Source organism: Delphinus delphis, chromosome 1 (assembly GCF_949987515.2).
Source record: "Delphinus delphis chromosome 1, mDelDel1.2, whole genome shotgun sequence".
NCBI lineage: Eukaryota > Metazoa > Chordata > Mammalia > Artiodactyla > Delphinidae > Delphinus > Delphinus delphis.
In genome coordinates this window covers 56,561,551-56,580,451 of record NC_082683.1, presented here as the reverse complement: position 1 = coordinate 56,580,451, position 18,901 = coordinate 56,561,551, and the positions used below count along the sequence as shown (strand labels likewise).

At 42.5% G+C, this 18,901-nt stretch overlaps 1 protein-coding gene across 2 annotated transcripts in view; it reads right to left on the bottom strand.

The window, feature by feature from the left end:
* The window catches only part of PDE4B (phosphodiesterase 4B), a 481,867-nt gene that overhangs the window by 97,507 nt on the left and 365,459 nt on the right, over positions 1–18,901 (bottom strand). For both annotated transcript variants that reach the window (XM_060023415.1, XM_060023425.1), the window contains one exon: positions 11,038–11,087. In XM_060023415.1, the coding sequence (XP_059879398.1) occupies positions 11,038–11,087 (50 nt within the window). The remainder of the gene's footprint in view (positions 1–11,037; positions 11,088–18,901) is intronic.

The window sequence follows — 18,901 nt, the reverse complement described above, 5'->3', positions numbered from 1 at the left end:
AGTTTCCTATGCCAAAGGTCCTATTATTTTCCCCATTGTACAGATGAGGAAACCAAGGCCCAGAGACATTGAATTACTTACCTACAATCATACAGAAAGAAAGGAATAGAATCAGAACTAAACTCAGGCAGTCTGCCTTCTGAGGTTGCCTTCTTAACTGTGCAGGTGGACAGAAGGGGCAGGTGCTGAGTATCTTTTTTTTTTTTTTTTTTTTTTGGTACGCGGGCCTCTCACTATTGTGGCCTCTCCCGTTGCGGAACACAGGCTCCGGACACGCAGGCTCAGCGGCCATGGCTCACGGGCCCAGCCGCTCCGCGGCATGTGGGATCTTCCCGGACCAGGGCACAAACCCGTGTCCCCTGCATCGGCAGGCGGACTCTCAACCACTGCGCCACCAGGGAAGCCCAGGTGCTGAGTATCTTGATAGAGAAAGCCCAGGTGCTAGGGAGCACATAGGAGGTGTGGGCACAAGCCCAGACTTGTGGTTCAGGAAGTACTGTATTTAAAGTTCAAATCAGATCATGTCAACCTTGTTCTCAAAATCCTTTAATGGCTCCCCAACTGGATTCACAATAAAAGCTACACGTTCAACCATGGCTTACAAATGCTCTGCCCCATCTGGCCTCTCTGGACCTCTCTGGCCTTGCGCCTCGCCATCCCTCTATCAATCCAGGTCTCTGGCTGTAGCACCTTTTAGGTGTTAGTCACTGTCTCCACCCACCCAGCTCCTACTCAGTGTTTAGGTCTCAAGTCCAAGTCATGTATTTACAAAGGGCTTCCCCGTCCCCTAATCTACATTAATCCCAACCATAACCAATGATAATGATAATTAGAGCAAACAGTAAATAACACTAGTTGGTAGGCAATGTTCTGAATGCTTTACTTACACTAACATTTAAATTTTATAACAATTCTTATGGGAAGAACTAGTATTCCCACATTCACAGGTGAAAAAATGAGGCAATATTATAGTATTCTGTACTTTTCTTCATTACAATGATCAAATGTATAATCATGTACTTATTCATTTGACATTTCATGGGCAGTAAGCTCCACAAGGTCAGGATCTGAATTCATTCTCTTCTCTGAATTCTCTCTCATTGTATCCCCAGTGCCTAGTACAGTGTCTCATATACAGTAGGCATCTAATAAATGTTTATTGAATAAATGAATAATGGACGTATATGAAACATTTCTCTCAAGACTTACACATTACAATGAAAGGGATAGTTGACAAAGGAATTAAGGGAAATTCTCTGTTATATAGTACTTATTGAGGCTGCAGATAACACAGTTCCTTTGGTTTCTCTCCTGTTGTGAAATCCTAACCACCCCCTTTCCGTTCGTTATAACATCCGAGGTTTACAGTGTGGGGAGGCCAGGATGGTGTGGTCTAGACTAGAGGGAAGAGCATGGGTTTTCAAGAAACACAGATCTAGGTTTCAGTTTGGACTTAATCACTTACTAACTGTGTGTCTTGAGTAAGCCCCCATACACCCACTGAGCCTCCTTTTCCAAATCTGTGAAACAAGGACAATAACATTGGCAAAACAGTTCAGTTGGTGAGAAAATAATGTCTGCAGAGGGCCGAGCACAGTGCCCAGCATGGAACAGGAGTTCTTCTCCTGCAATCAGAGGCAGGCATGTGGGGTGTTGGAAATGGTCTAATGTACTAGACAAGCAGCACTAGCCAGACTAGACCCCAGGAATGTGAAGCCCAAAGAGTAACTGAGGGACAGGGGCAAAGGCTGCATTATCTGACCTGGCTGCCTCCACGGATCAAATGAGCTGGATAATCGCCATGGTCCAAGCTCGCTCCGAGGACACAGTCAAAGAGGGGGTGGGAAGAGTACACAAACCTCCGAGGGGTCACTTTTGGTCCATGTCAATAGCTCTAGCTGGGAGTAAGTCAAGACAATAAACCAAGACAAAGACACAGTGAGTTCTGCTGCCTGTTCTCTATTTCTAGGGGACAGTCCCTGCTTTGTTTCTCTTCTCTCTGGTGAAAGGGCTGTTCCCTGAAATGCTCCTGGTTTCCGAGAACAGCTCTGGAGGCAACTTCATGAAGTGCTGGCCAGATGAGAAGCAAGCAAGATGAATTCACCCTGCCTGCCTGGGATCAAGTGGTTTTGCAGATGCAGGAGGGAGAAAGGAGAATTTAGATGGTCCTCTTCCTTCCTCCTTCAGCTCCCAGTGTCCACATTCATCCTTTTCTAGGCCAAACCGAGCTCCTTCTCATCTCCCTCCCTCCCAATAAAGAGGAGAGAAGGGAATGGGTGGACATGGGGGTATTGAGAGAGGCATAAAAGTTTTCCAATAGGACTCAAAGGCCTCTCAGATGCTGACTCTGCTAGTAGGTTCTGGCTTCTCTCCAAAAAGAAGCTCTGCACTGGCTTATGCTGCTGTTCTCTGCTGAGCTCTGTGGGTTGAAGCACCTGTGCCCGTGTAGGTGTGTGCCCAACCCTGAACATGGTTTTTACATACAACCATAATGGGTTGTGTAGCTGCAATTATTCTATCCTATAAAGTGAAGTCCTCTCAGGTTTATACAAAAGAAAACCCTCACTTGACTAAGATCCAGCTTATCAGCATGCTAATTGGACTTTCTTCTTCACACTCTGTTTTTAAGAGAAAAAGTCACACTTGTGTCGTGTTCTGTTACATTTGGTAACAGCTGCATTCTGCCCCCAGCTCCCTTAGCTTCCCACTGTATGTCCTGGAGACGCCTATCTTCAGCTCTAAATCTACTTCCATAAAATCAGATTTTCGTGGTTTCAGGGGGAAAGGATCTTTCAAAAAAAGACTGCCTTCTAGATTGTATTACTATGAAAGAGAACCTGATCAGAACCTTCTAGAAAGATCTCTACAAGGCTTGTTTTGGTTCCCTACTGATGCCAGCAGGCCTGAGCTCTCACCTGTCACACACTGACCATGTGCTTTGTGCTGGGTGCTGTGGGAAGTGTGTTGTACAACACTAATAATATCGATACCAATATTGACACTTTCTAAGGGCCGGGAGCTATTCTAAGTGTTTTACATATGTTTATGTATTTAATTCTTATAACCAACATAGGAGATATGTACGATTTCCATCACAGTTTTGTAGAGGAGGCAACTGGGACACTGTCCCAAGATCACACAGTGGTGGAGTGAGGATTTGAGAGAGGCAGTGTGGCTCCAGAGTCTTCACTGTTAACCCCTATACATAGCTTTGCTCATTTAGCCTTTCCTGCAATTTTAAGAGTAGCATATTAAAATACCCATTTTCCAGATAAGAAAACTGAGGCTCAGAGAAGTAACTTGTCTAAAGGGCCGACCCATGATCCCAAGCCAATTCCGTTCAATATGCTGAGTACCTACTTTGTGCCAGGCTCTGTGCTAGACACGAAGAGCATAGTATAGTGCAAGAAACTAGTCACATATAGCCGTTTTCATTTTTTTCCATTTCTTTTAACACTGTCGCTTCTTGCTGAAGTGATGGATAATAAAGAGTTCACTTTGAGGGAAGGAAAGTCACCTGCAGTCAAGATTATCCAGGGATGCTGGTACTGGGCACATGCCTGAGAGCTAGAAGATATTTAGGCCAGGCCGAAGGAAGCCAACTATGAGCCTCAGCTCCTTTCCAATCCTTTTTGATTCAGGAACAAGCATTCATCCTTTTGTCTGATTATTCCATAAGCATTTATTGAGCATATCTAATATGTTCCAGATCTTATGCTATAAATTACGGATATATAAAAAGAGGATTCATACTTTATCTGGGACCCTCTCAGTTTAGAAGAGGTGAAAATTAAAATAAAGATTACAGCATAATACAACAAGTGCAATAATTGAGATTTTGAGATAATAATTGAGAATGGTTTTGGATGAGTTGTGGAAGATGGCGTATATGTTGAGATCTGAAGGATAAGAAATGCACTTTCCAGATGGGAATGGGTAAAGGAAGTAGTATTTACTGAGCATATACTATATATCAGGCACTGGATTGAGACTCTATATTTAGTTTAATCCAGACTCTAGAGTCCAATAATCAGATGGTATAAAGAACTCATTCACCGTGACAACGTAAGAAAATCCCTGAGCTGAATATGTGAATGACATTTTCGGGGAAGGGCAGCCCAGGCAGAAGGAACAGCATGTACAAAGGCAGGAAGGCAAGGAAGAGCCTGGTGTTTTTGAGGGACAGTAAGTTCAGTGCATCTCAGCCATTAGCTGTGCACGGGGCCAGGGGTTAAAGGGGGAGGTGAGGACAAAGAAAGAATTAGAAACAAATTCTGAAAGACTTTGCATACCTGGTAAGAAGTAAGGATCTTATCCCAAAAGTAAAGGTTAACCAACTCAGAAAACAACATAATTGGGTTTTAGAAGAATAATTCTATTACCAGAATAGAAGGTGGATTGAAGTGGGGAAAGACTGAGCACAATAAACCAAGTTGGAGGGCCACCACAATGGCTTAGGAAGGGACGATGAAGCGCTAAACTGAAGGAGAGGAGATGGGGAGGAAAAGGAGGGTGTACGATTAGAGGAAATGACTACAAGGATTGTCTGTGGGAGGCGAAGGGCAAGATAAAAGATAGTGAACAGCCACTCAAAGCCAGGAATATGGGAAAAGAAGGAGAGGTGGAGGGAGGGATGGGTCTGGGCCTCCAGATGAACCCAAAGGGGTTACTAAAGGTGGCTGGATGTCTAGCATTCCTGTACATACTTACTGATAAGTAAGTACACACTTACTGATAAGGAGTGCGGGGAGGAAAGGGACAGGGTGGAGAAGGGAGATGAGTGCTGAGCCAACATGGTAGATTCTGACAACCGGATATGAAGAAAGCTGTCTGCTCAAGATGGTTCCCTGACTCTGAGCCTGGGAGAGGGAGGTAGGAGACTCCAGGTGTGAGGGGAGGATTTGGCTCTGACTCCTGGGGCCGTCCAGGTAAACAGAGCTGTCAAGAACACCCAGAAACAGACAGATGTTTCCTGAAGGGCTCTCTCTGACACGCCTGGGAGCTGCATGACCAGGCTTGAGGCTGGCAGCAGCTGGGGTTTGGGAGGACACAGGCACGCGGGCAGCCTCCTGCGGGGCTCTGCGGATGAAGCAGCTGAGACAAGGGAAGTTTTTTTTCCCAGCCTCGTCCTCCACCTTTGCTTTAGAGCCCCGGTGCTGCCACAGCACAGTGCCGGCTGGCTGCATAGAGGTTGAGTCATAGATGAAAGGCTGCGGCTAGAAGACACATAGAAGCAACAGACAGGGCAAAATTGTGTGTGTGTGTGTGTGTGTGTGCGTGCATGTGCATGTGCAGGAAACTGTATTCAGGGAACTATCAAGCACGGTCTTACGGGTAGACAATAGTGATTTGCCTAGACAATTTATGTCACCAAATAAACATCAGGATGGGCTGTGCAGAGCTAAAGGTGAGACACATTTTTAAAAGTGGGGTGTCTCCCTTCAGGGTCTCAATGACAGGAGATGCTTTTGCACACAAAGCCCTCAGGCAACAATATCTAAGCTTTGTCTGAGCTTACTGTAACCAAAGAGAAAGAAAGGCCGGAACTAAGAGGCAAAAAAAAGAAAGAAACTGTGTTTGGAGATAGGTCTGCTACAGTATAAACTTTTCCCTTTCTCTGGCTCACTGCTATAGCAAAACCTGATGGTTGTCTTTGTAAAAAACGTGTCTGTATCTAGGTCCCTGGCAGTGATTTGCTTCTGGGAGGGCCAGCAATCTATTTAATGACTCCATTGACGTCAATAGCATAACTGAAATACTTACTAACATGCATGATTCCAACTTTCAGGGGGGTGGGTGGATGGTGTTTCTCAGCAGTACAAAAAACGTGAAGTGGAATCTAGGCGGAATGAACTCCAGTCTTTAGGCAGCAAGTGAGAGTTGAGATGTTAAGGGTCTCATCAGTTCCATTTAATACTAAGAAACATTCACACTAAATTTAGAAATTAATTTCCAAATAGTGGAATAGCAGTTAATGAGCAGGGTATTATTTTTGGTGACATTTGCTCAAGGGTAACATTTTAACTATTCACACTTTAGTTGACTTGTCAATGTTTTTTTTTTTTGCAACTTACACTTGCCTAATTTTAGAAGCATATGGAATAATTGCAAATCCATATAAACAGCTTAATGTTGATGCTCTGAGGTAAACTTCCAACAGGAGGGCTAATTTAGACAAAAGCAATTCTTATAAGACAACCATTTGTGAAATTATTCTCCGAATGACTAGGACTTTTCTAGTGCATCTGCCCTATCGTCCTGTATGCAGACTGCCTAAATACTCAAGGTGAATAATTAAGGCAATTATCCCAATAATTCAGGCCACACAGCATTCAGAACAAAGAAAAAGAATATCTGATATTTTTGTTTTTTTCTTTTTTTCCTTTCCTCCCTCTCTCTCTCTCCCTTTCTTTTCTTTTTCTTTCTTTCTTTCTTTTTTATCTTTCTTTCTTTCTTTTCTTTCTTTCTTTTCTTTCTCCTTCGTTCCTTCCTTTTAGTTTGTAATTCCCTCCAATTTCTCCTTTTTCATGAGTGGCCATAGCCTTTGGTAACAAGATTGATTTTATTAGTATTTGCTGTAAGTGTTGTAACCCTGCTTGACAGTTCTTGCTTAATGTGGAAAGCGAGAAAACGTTCTGCTTGAGCTGGGCTTCATTTCCAGTCATCTGACTCAGATCAGCTCTCAGGCCATTGCTGTCATTCTCAGAGAGCCCTTTACTGGTGCACACACAGCCCATCTCTCAGCCTAGGCTCTGGCTGCTCTGGCAAAGAAAGAAAACTGAATCAAGGTCATGACTTTCCGAATTTCTTAAGATCCAAGGTAATTCACTGAGCCTCTTGTCTACTCCTCAAATAGACCCTGCGTCTGACACACACATATGAACCTCCAGGGGAATATTCATAATCAAGCAAAGACATGGGAGGAACTCATACTGAGAAACAGGCTTCTTAGGAGAAAGTCTCTTCTGTTTTATCAACCGGTAAAAAGCCATTTCCTCCCCAGAATGACCTAGAGGACACATATTAGAAGAAATGGATTCCCATGAGCACTAAAAAATATTAATTAAGTCTGTTTCTCACTTAGGCCCAGCTATTTCAGACTTACTGGAAAGCCCTGTATTGTCTCATCCTATTTCTCCATACACAGGCTTTTCCTGAAATACAGCTAATTGACTGGTGTTGAAAACCATCATGAGCTGAGGCTGTGCATACCCAGGCTGGGAGACACTTCGGGTCTGCAGCAGTCTAGCCTGAAGTCCTCAAGGCAATGCTCTAGTCATCTTTGTGACATGGTTTGCTGTCATTTCCGATGACCCATGGCCTTGGGGGTTGTTCTTCAAAACATCTTGTCTGTTACATGGGTGATGTTCTTGCTCAATACGTTTATTAGTAAACTTTGGAAGAAGAAAATTAGTGTAGAATATTCCACCTTACACATTGATTGGGCTGCTAAAATGTTCCATATATGATACATATTATTAAAAATCAAGTCACATTTATAGTAATCAGAAGTGCTGGTCATTAAAAGGAATACTTCTCTAATCCTTTGCAAAGCAAACGATCATTTCGTAAAGGCAGTGAACACTTGATAATTTATCTTTTCAGTAAATTCTTACTTTCATGACATACCCATGATCACTACTGAAATGCATGCAAAAGCAAGGGATGGTTTGGGTGGGAAAAGTGGGACAATTACCCTATACACACACACACACACACACACACACACTACACATACAACATACATATGCACACACTCAATCATGTACACACACACACACACACCCCCCCAGTGATTTTCCTCAATTATCTTTTTTTTTCTGTTGAAAATAATGTGGGGGCCTGAAATCCTGAGAATTACTTCAATTTTCCAGTTTGAATGTGTATAGATGACAGAACCCAAGTTCCTCGATACATTATCAAGTTCCTGCCTTGTTTGGAGTGTTCTTTTTTCAATTCTCTTTTTTTCCCTTCTGTTCCAATCCTTACATATCATGTAGAGAAGGCCTGGAATTCATGCTTGGGAAAAGGCAAAATGTGATAAAAATCGAGATGCTCATTAAACTCCACAGCATTGACATTTTCAACACCCCCAGGAGGATTTACTACATTTCCTCCTTAATGTGGGAGCATATGACTTCCACATTGCTATATTTTCTGGGTTTTAAATCCTCTATTACTTTACTCTGGCTTTCCTATTTAAAGTATAACATGCTAACTTTTTCGATTTAACTTTTTTTGTTCAAAATCTATGTGACCATACTAATATAGAGATTTAGATAGTGCAGGTATAGAATGTGTCTTGAACTTCTTGCAATTTCAATGCAATAACTGATTTTTAACAGGAAAAACATGCATGGCTTTTCATAGCCATGGAGGTAAAATATTGACTCATTATTAAAATTTAATTTATGAGCATTTTCCTTAAGATAGAGTCCTTAAACTTTATGCAGTTCTCCTGCTCAATTCAACATTTACCTATCTTCCTACTATGTGAAAATAACTGTGCAAAAGTATCTTAAATGATAAAGAGAGGAATAAGGTATAGACAGTCCCAGGCTTCAAGGAGCTCCAATGGAGGAAACATATAAAGCACAAATTGGAGTATATCCTAGAATGGAATTCTCTCCATAGCACAAAAAAGGGAGTAGTTACATTCATTTTTTAAAAAAAATCTGGATGCCTTTGCAGAAGAGGGAAATCTGTATTGTAGCATGAGAGCTAAAAACAATAAGCTTGGTTAAACCGTGAGGAGAAAGGTACTGCAGACTGAGAGATTTGCTTTGACTTCCCCTACGAATTTTTTCAGTTAATGATCAATTTGTAAGAGCAAATGTACCAATTTAACCATGGTTTTTGACAACTAACTTTTAAAATGAATTGCATTTCCTTCATTTAGATGCATTTTAAAAAGAAAAAAAATCTTTCCTCTGGCTTTTCTCTATCTCTCTCTTAAACTTGATTTTTATACAAGAATATAGTAACCTAAGTCAGCCAGCCTTTCCCAACAAACTGGGTTGTTGTTAAATCTGTTTAAATTATTGTGGTTTCTTGTATCTTTTATCTTAGATTTCAATTGAAATACATGAGTTCAGCATCAGTGCTAATAAATGAAAACCTGATCTCATTATCACGCTGTATCATTTTTTAAAGCAGCACTGCAGCTTTCATTTTTTGTGTGTGCTGTGAGCCACTTATTTTTCATTCCCCTTTAAAGTTTCTATTTAAACACACCTCTTTGTCATATGCTGATAAATATTAAAATAACAGGAAAAATCTGCCTGACTTATTTAAGCTGATAATAAAAACAAAACACAGGATGTGTGTGTCCTCCTTCCTTTTTTGACTGTGGTTAAGCATTAAGAAGGTTTTGAAACCTATAATTATGTAATAATTGGTATCGCTACATTCTCTGCTCAATGAAAAGTCAGAATTTTTGTAGTTTGCCACAAAGACAGACAAAAACAAATTGCCTAAGTGGTATTGTCATTTCTTTGCTCCATTGTTTTAAAAGAATTTAGCAAAAGACTCTGTACTTGCCAAGCTGTAGTTACTGTGCCAATAATCACAACATGATCTTTCCAACAGCATCTTTGGCTAATGAGCTAATTTATAGAACCATAAATATCACATATTCTCCTGCTGTTTGTCAGTATTTATTACATGAAAAAGAAAACATAGCTTAAATATTCGATTTGTTGTCAAAACCATCTTAGTAAATTTGGCTAATAGAAATGGTAGTGATGGTGTCTCACAAGTGGGCCAAGATGATGAAATGACAGGAGTTTCGAAACCACCCCCTTTGATCTCTAGCATGTAACACCAGTTACATGTTCAAACACTCTAGTTATCTCATTTCATTTTATAAAACTTCTAAAGGACATAGTACATCAGCACACCACATTTTTAAAGTCCATGGATAGAGTACCATTTTCTTCTATTTCATATCATGGGGCTCTAGAGGTAAACTTGACTTTGCTTAATATCTTCCTTTTACTTTTATTCTTGTTCTCAATATTTTCTCACAAACATATGTTTTAAAGCATGTACCATTAATACTTCAAACGCCAGTGAGCCAATGGAACATACTGCCTTTGTTCTCTTCTTTTAAAAGTTGGACTTTTGTATTATTTCTGTTATATGTATGGCCATCATATCAGCAAGAAAACACAACATCCGAGCATGGAAGATCATAAGAATAAAGCAAAGGGAAACAGAAACCTATGAGGCAACATTAGGTGTTAGATGATCTCAGCATGAGCTCATCTTACTGTTTGTCCTGTGGCTCTACTCAAATCCACTGCCATACTAGTGGGACAGATTAAAGAGGAAAAACTGCATTTTGCACTTTCAAAAATGCCATCTAACTGGTTGCATCTTATGGCAAGAAGAATTTTATGTCCAACACGTCTCCAAGATGTTCCTTCAAGGTGGCCCTTCCTCTCCACAGCTCTCAACTCCACATGAAAAGCGTATGCACAGTACTAAAAAAAATGAGAGGTTAGGTTTCTCTTACAAAAAACACCTTTGAGGAACAAAGTTGGATGACTTCCAAAAGAAATGATTTGTGACCTGGAAAGAGCCTTTGGTTTCACACCTGGAAAGGATGTAGATTCAATTGGGATGTATAGTTGACACTAAGAGGAAAACCACTAACATTCACCATGGGGCCCTCAGGCCAATGTGGGAGCACCTGGGACGTCTGAGGTTAGCTCTCCTGGACTTCACTGGGGCCGGCAAGCTGAGGTCATAGTTGCACTCCTGCTCTTGTTCTGGGAAGCAGCATGACCACACATCCATCACATTCTGAAAGCCGAGGCATGCACAGGATGGGAAAATTATTTCATACTGCTTTTCATTTGGTTTCACACGGAGTGAAGTAAAGCTCCAGCCTGACTTTGAAAAAAGTCACCAAGAGACCTACCTATTTGGAGGGCCGGGATGTGCAAACAGATGCTATTATTCTACAAAAGGTTCTGGAAAAGAGGCACATTTGTCATTTGGAAACATGGAGATAAGCCTCGTGACACGGCTTACCTGGCAGGTTGACTCTGGAGACAGATGGCTGACTGGCAGCTGGAGACCTCCTGTGGAGAGGGAGAGAAAGGAAGGTCTGAGTTTCTGTATGAATACCCCTCCCTCCACCCCCATGATCACTGAGAAGTTTTCCAGGTCAGAATGAGCTACCTAGTGACATAATGCTATCTCTGCAAGGCGGGCTCCTGTAACTCATGGGTGACTGCAATTCTCACATCCAGATGGCATGGAATTTCCCTATGCATAGCCTCCCGGATGCTGCAGCACTCCAGGAAGGAAGTCATTTACTCCAGGTCCCTAACCAGTCCTTCTGCTTTAGGTTTCCCTGCCCCAGGAGGCCCTCCAAAGATGATACCCTTGCTCAGAAATGACATCAAACACAAGCATGAATCCCAACTCCTTTGGGTGGTGCTATAGAAAGCTACAGCCAGAGGAGCCCCTGGAGATTCATCAGTCCAGGCCTCCCATTTTTCCACCTCAGAAATCTGAGACCCAGAGAGATGGAATCACTCGCCAAAGGTCACACAGCCATTAGGAACAGCAATCTAGGTGGCCTAACTTACGGAAAAGGCTTTTCATGGTCAAACTGAGCATTATTCTACAGCACAAAGCAAGTCAAATGAAACAAGCAAACAAACTCATGCTCCACAAATATTAGGGTTCCTTCTCCTTTTCTTTCTCGTTTTTCTTTCTTCCTTCTTTATCTTTTTTACCCCCCTCCCCCCAAAACCCTGATTTTCTTTGCTGCTCTTGCCATCCTTCTCATGCTTTGCCAGACTCTCCAGGATTCAGGGTGCATTGCTAGAGAGCCTCCCAGAAACAGGATAGAGCAGTGGCCCTCAAAATTTAGGGTGCAGAGAATCACCTGCAGAGTTTATTAAGACACACTGCTGAACCTTAACTTCCAGGATTTCTGATTCAGTCTGCCTGGGGTGGGCTTGAGAGTTTGCATTTCTAACTAATGCCGCGTGGACCTGGGGGCCACATTGCAGAGCCATTGGTATAGAGGGCTGTCTGCCCCACTAAAGAGCAAGCAGGATATTAGCAGTGAGCAAGAGAGTGACACTCCAGGCCAATGGGTCTCAAACATGGACGCCATTTGATCACTTGGGGAGCTATTGAGAATATGATTCCCTTCTCCATCCCTGGAGGGTCTATTTCAGGGTATCTGGGACAAGGCATGAGAATCTGTAACTTTACTATTGCTCTGTGAATTCTGATGCACAGGCAAGGTTGGGAAGGAAGCCAAGTTCTAAATGGCCTGCAAAGGGGTTGAAAAGGAAGGGTTTCCCTACTGGTGTGGCCACAAAATTACTTTCCTAGATTTAAAGTATTCCAAATCCATTTTTGGTCCCTTAGGTGTAATATAGCTTCAAGGTAAACATATCTTATTGTTGCAGGGTCTGATGGACAGAGTTCATATTTATCGCTCATTTACTAGCTGGGTGATTCTAGGCAAGGTACTTTTAAACTCTCTGTGGCATGAAATTTTTATGTATGATGTAGGGGAGGAAATTTTCTCTACCCTTCTAAGTTCTTTTGGCTGGCCTATTAATTAAATTGACATAAGACAGATGAACAGGTGACAAACAAATTTAACTACATACTTAAGGGAGCCCCATAAGAATATAAGACCCAAGGGCAAGTCGCAACAGGTAAGTTGGGACTTATCTGTCATCCTGAGCTAAGGAATGGAACAGGAGCCTAGGGCTTCAAAGTTTCGGAGGGTCGTTCACCAGACAATGAGAAGCGCAGATGATTTGTAATTAGACGTTTGCTCTGCCATCAGCTGGGTCATTCAGATAAAAGTTATCTCTGATATTAGCTCTGTCGCTCTTTCAGCCAGGCCCCCAACTACAATTATTTGAGGTAGTTGAAGGAGAGGTAAAAGTTTATCTTGAATCTGCTGGGTCTTGATTGCCTTCAGCTCGAAATAATCCACGTGCCAAAGTGGCATATTTTGGGATCACACATTCTGCTCTCCTGCGGTGACAAGCAAAGGGAAGTTGCCATCCAATGCGTGCTTTTCTCTGCTAGGCACTGTGCTGTTAGGCACTGTGCTGCTAGGCACTGTGCTGGTACTTCTTAGCTTCCATTGAGAGTATCATCATCTCACTTTAAGGAAAAGGAAACTGAAGCTCAGAGAAGTTAAGAAATATGCTGAAGCACACATGGCTCATAAGAGCAAGGTCAGGATTCAAAGCTCAGTCTTTCTGCATCCAAAGTGCATTTTCTTTGTACTATCCCATCTGCTGATAACACCTGCACTAATGCTGAGGGCTGTTTTTCAGAAATAATTAAGAGATTAAATTCCAAACGCCTTAGCCTGGCATTCAAAGTCTGCTCTCTGGCCTCAACATATGCTTGTATATGTCAACCACTCAGTAAATACTTATTGCATGGAAGAATGAATGAAGGAATGAGAGAAAGAACTAAGTCATACTTCGCCAAGGCCACACTTGATCACTTCCTTTTTCTTGAACATGTGCTCTTCCTTTCCGGACGCTGCTCAGGCCGTGCTTCTGTGAAGGAAGCTTTCCTCTCACAAATCTGCACATTTCAGTATCACCTCCATTCTATAACGTTGCCAGTTATGGTAAGAAATATCCATATATATTTGGCCTTTGGCTCCATTTTTGGCACAGAGCTCCTAAAATCCATGGAGCTTCCTAAGTGAGGAAAGCAGTCAAGGTGTCTTTTGTTATGTTAATGAGGTGACTTTTGGACCAGCAACTACCTAATCTAAGGAGGGGGTTGCCAGGGGTCGCATCCTTGTGATTAGAGAGTTTGAGCCTTAGGCCCACCCTGAACCTCCGGGGAGGGGAGAGAGCCTGGAGATGGCGTTCAGTCACCAGTGGCCAATGATTTCATCAATCATGCCTTTGTAACAAAGCCTTCGTAAAAACTCAAAAAGACTGGGTTGGTGAACACATGGAGATTCAGAGAGAGGGATGCACTTGGAGAGCGGGAAAGCTCTGCGCTCCCTCCCCCGGCACCCTCTTTGTTCTCTGCATCTCTTCCATCTGGTTGTTCCTGAGTCATATCCTTTTATAGTGAACCAGTGATCTAGCAAGTAAAATGTTTCTCTGGGTTCTGTGAGCCCCTCTAGCAAGTTCATTGAACCCAAGGAAGGGCTTGTGGGAAGCTCCAACCTCTAGCCAGTGGGTCAGAAGCCCCGGCAAGAGCCTGGGCTTCCCACTGGTGTCCCCAGTGTGTGTAGTGGGAGAGGGGTGTGCGGGGGAGGGGCAGTCTTGTAGGATTGAGCACTTAGCCGGCGGGATCTGACGCTATCTCCAAGTTATTAATGTCAGAACTGAATTGAATTATAGGACACCCAAGTGGTGTCAGAGAATTGCTTGGATGTGTGGGGGAAAAAAAACCCATTATCAGAATCATACCTTCAAAGGTCAAATGCCATCTTCTCCAAAGAATGTTGTTGTAGGGAGGAGAACTTGCTACCCAAAATGCTCTTGGCATACGGATTATTTCAAGCTGAAAAGGCCCGAAAGACCGAGGAAGAAACTTTGACCTTTAACAGCCTAAAAGAATGTAAATAGAGGAAGGGAGCTCTGACCACAGATAAGTATAGTATGAACTAGGTATGGTAGACAGGGAGGAACCCAGCGAAGTCTGTTTGCTAAAATTCCATTCTGTGTGCCATTGTCTGTCTCCACATGGTCCAGCAAACATTTATTTACCAAACATTTGCTTTTCCACTTCCACGTCAATTGCCTTCCTTCCTTTTCAAGTCCCAAACCCCTACCCCACAATATCCTCTTTGGTCTTTAGCTGAAAATGGTGTATAAGGTGAGGGTTTCAGCCACTTTGTCCAGTTATTTAGTTTTCCTGGGCCTCTCCCATGTATACATGCTATTAAACTTCTGTTTGTCTTTCCCCTACTAATCTGTCTCATGTCCACTTAATTCTTAGACCAGCCAGAAGAACCTAGAAAGAAAGAGGAAAATTTCTTCCTTCCCGAAAAGGAAGCTAAAAAATGATTCCTCCTCTAATCGCGCAGCGTGCTTCATCTGTACCTTCAGGGTTATTCCCTCATGTTACAACTCATATGGCCATGGACTATCCCCTCCCCTCATCAATGACCCATTGACGGTGGGCTCCAGTTCTGACCCCTTTCGTGTGCCCTCTGCAGGACCTCCCAACTTGCCTCGCGTGAAGTAGGAACTCCACACATATTGGTAAACTGTCGATTGAATGAACCATTGATGTGAAAATGATCTGAGAAGCCAAATACCATATGAATGTTTTATCTGGTTTCCTTTTCCTCTATAGTCTTGGTTTTACATACTCCTCACTGTTCCTCGGACTCAGAATTTGTTTGTGTTGCTGGACCCCTTGCACATATTTTGCTCATCTGACCACTTTTCTCCTCTTTAAGCGGCAAACTCCTTCACATGTTCTAGGACTGCACTCGGCATCACCTCAGAGGATCCTTCCCTCCTGTGACTACTCACTGGGCTACCTATACTTTCCTATGCCCCACCCTAGCACTGCTCTTACTGCATTAAAATTCCCATTCTCTTGTCTGTCTCAACTAGGCTGTGAGAAATTTAAACAAAGATTGAATCTCATTCATCTTTGTAACCTTGTAATTGGCAAAGTATTTGGTACGATATAGGTAGTCAATAGCTGTTGATTAGACTGATAATATATTTTTTAAATACTTTTATTTTAACTATCTTCCTGAGTTCCAAACAAGACTTCTGTGAAAAGAGGTATAGAACCAAGAGACCCTCAATATTGGAAATCTCTGCTTTCTTAACGGCACAGCGACACATAGCACCTGATCCTCCCAATGGCTTCTAAAAAATTACACAATTTACATAAACTCCTCTGTCCCAGGAGTTATTTTGAAAATATAACTTTTATTTAGAGTTGTTAATTCGGGTGAGCATCTGTGTGTGTAAGTTTTGGAAAGGCAAGGAGTACGTTTATAAAGGTTCATCACTTTTTCTCAAGAGCTGGTGCAAAGAAGAAGCTCGATACATTTGAAATGAATGAATGACATCCGGAGGCTGCATTATTGCTTGTGGGGCATGAGAGCACCAATTAGAAAACTGGGATGAGTGCCGGAAGAAAATGGCACTGGTTGCCCATTACGAGTCCAAAGGTCCCTAACTTACAGAAGAATCATAAGTTCTACGCCTGAGTTGTAAAGATGGTGATATTAATAGGGAGGATAATATGGCCACAGCAGTTAATACTTTCCAGCCCTGAATAACACAGTGGAAAAAGAGCTGGACTATGAATAAGAAGACAGGAATTCTAATCCTGGTTCTGGCACCTTCTAACCCTATAGCCCTGGGCAACTCACTGAACTTCTCAGTTTCTTCCTCACCTGGGGAGAACAGGCAGCAACTAACATTTTCTGCTAATTTACAGAGTGCCAGCTCCTGTGTGAGAGGTTTTACATATATTTCCTCCCTCACTCTGAGGAAATTTGGCTAGGTTCTGTCCAGCTCTGAATGCTCAAGATTTTTATTATTCTCAGCTAATTTAAATCCCATGCCAAAGAACACAAGGCAATGAAAGACTGAAAAAAAAAATCGAGTGGTTATTAATTCTTTCTCAAAGATTTCATACATGTTCACTTAATTATACCTCGGAAGAATGTGAATACAGTGATGTTACGTGATCTCCCGGTAGCCACCGGTGATGTGTGTGATGTTAGTGACAGAGTTGGATGATGGGGACAGCTCGTTGCTCCCAGCTCGATTCCCTGGTTATCAGTCTGATGAATGTAGGTACTCTTATTTACATGTGATTTCTCCATCAATCTGTTTAAAGTCAGTAAATGCTTTAGGGAATGCTTATCTGAATTAACAACTCTAAATGAAAGCTACAGTTTCAAAATTCCTGGGACAAAGGATATATAGGTTTTAATCTGAAGCCAAGAAATACAAGCCCAATCAAGCATCCCTCAATAGAACATTTCAAGGAAGTGCAAGGAAATCACCTCAATAGGAACTCTGAGATTTTCACCCTTTGGGTGGTAAAGCTCAGACAGACAATGAACTGCTTTTGCTGAGCAAAGAGCCAAAAGATAAAGGAAATCTTGCCTTATGAGAATTATAGTTCTATGTGGGAGTTCCTTTTCATATAAAAACAACACATTATCCAAATGTCTCATGAAAACCATTCCGAGGACATAATTATTGCTTAAATGTTACATTCAAGGCAAGGAGTAGAACTTTGGAACCCAAGTCAAATATCCCAGAGAACAACGTCTGAGTTCCATGAACCTTATAGTTTCAGTTGTCGAGATAAGTGAATATCTGGGTTGGGGTGGGAGGGGGAATGCTCTTAGCATGGTGGATCCATTCCTGACAGATATTCTTGTCTTCAGTTGTTTTTATTTGTTTGAGGGTATTGACTATCTGGGGATAGAATAAAGTGCATTAAATGGACCCTCAGTTTTCCAACCTGCCCCTGCCGGGCGGCTCCATCATTCACTTCTCAGCCCGAACTAGACCAAGGCAAGCTCAGCTCCCTTTGGTGAAGCTCTGGTGGTGGACATGTTGGTTTTAAGGAAGTACTTGAACTCAGTAGGAGGATCAACTCTGTACAACTATGGGTATGGATTTGGGAATGATCGTTAGATGCAACTATTCTACTGCTGGTCTATTCTGTTTGCTGAGTGTGGTTTGGACCAGAGGTGACACAAACAGCCATGATTTGGAGGGTGGTCCTCAGTCAGAGTGTGAGAATTGGCTCTGGGTGAGCTCTCTATATGGCAACTATGGTCTTAGGGCACTCTGTATATGGTAACGATGGAGGTTTATGTGGTTCAAAACCCCCAAGGCTATGGAAAAATCTGATCTCGGGAAGGTAGCTTCAGCTGATAGCCTATAATAAGCAGGGTTAGGCTTAAGTCCCCAATGCTTTAACAGAGGAAGGACCTCCGAGCCCATGCCAACAAACCAGTAACTGAAAACGCCCTGACACATCACCACTGGCGCCCCTTCTCCCTGGAGCTGTGCAGTGTAGTGGCCTTGAGCCGGGCTATGTTAAAGAAGCCTTGGGAATGTATCCTTATTCATCTCTTCCTCCTCAATTCCTACCTCCATCATCTTGGTCCAGGGTTTCACTCTTCATATTTTAATTCCTGAAACGCTCTCCTAGCTCATGTCTCTGCCTCAGGCTCTCTGACCTTCAGCTATTCCATGAGTTCTTCCTGAATGACTCTGTTCCAAAGCCTTCAGAGATTTCGTCCCATAACCCAGAAGACTGAATAGGTATAGTAAATGGAAAGATGTGAGAGAGTAGAACAGACATATATTGTTCTCTACCCTTGCTTCCTGACACAGAACTCTTAAAATCCCCTGTAGTTTCCTAAGTAATAAGTGCACTAGTAGCATCTTTTGTTCTAATGAGGTGACTCTGGGTGGGGTCCTGGATTTCTCCTGGATAGGGGCTGGTCCCCAGAAGCAACAATCCATGATTAGAAGCTTAGAATTTTCAGCCCTACCCCTCATCCTAGGAGAGGGGCTAGGAACGGAGTTAATAATTGCTCATGCCTCTGTGAAGAAGCCCCCAGCAAATCCTAATAATACAGGGTTCAGAGAGCTTCTAGGCGGGTAAACACATCCACACCAGGAGGGTGATGCACCCCAACTCCAAGGGAAAGAAACTCCTGCACTCAGGACCCTCTCAGACTCTGCCCTCTTCATCTGGCTGTTCACCTGTATCCTTTATCATATCCTTTAATGAACTGGTGAACATGAGTACATGTTTCCTTGGGTTCTGTGGGCTGCTCGAACAAATGAATGAAATTAATTAAGGGGGGGTGTCGTTGGAATCTTATAGCTGGTGGGTCACAAGCAAAGATGATAACTTGAGCTTACAA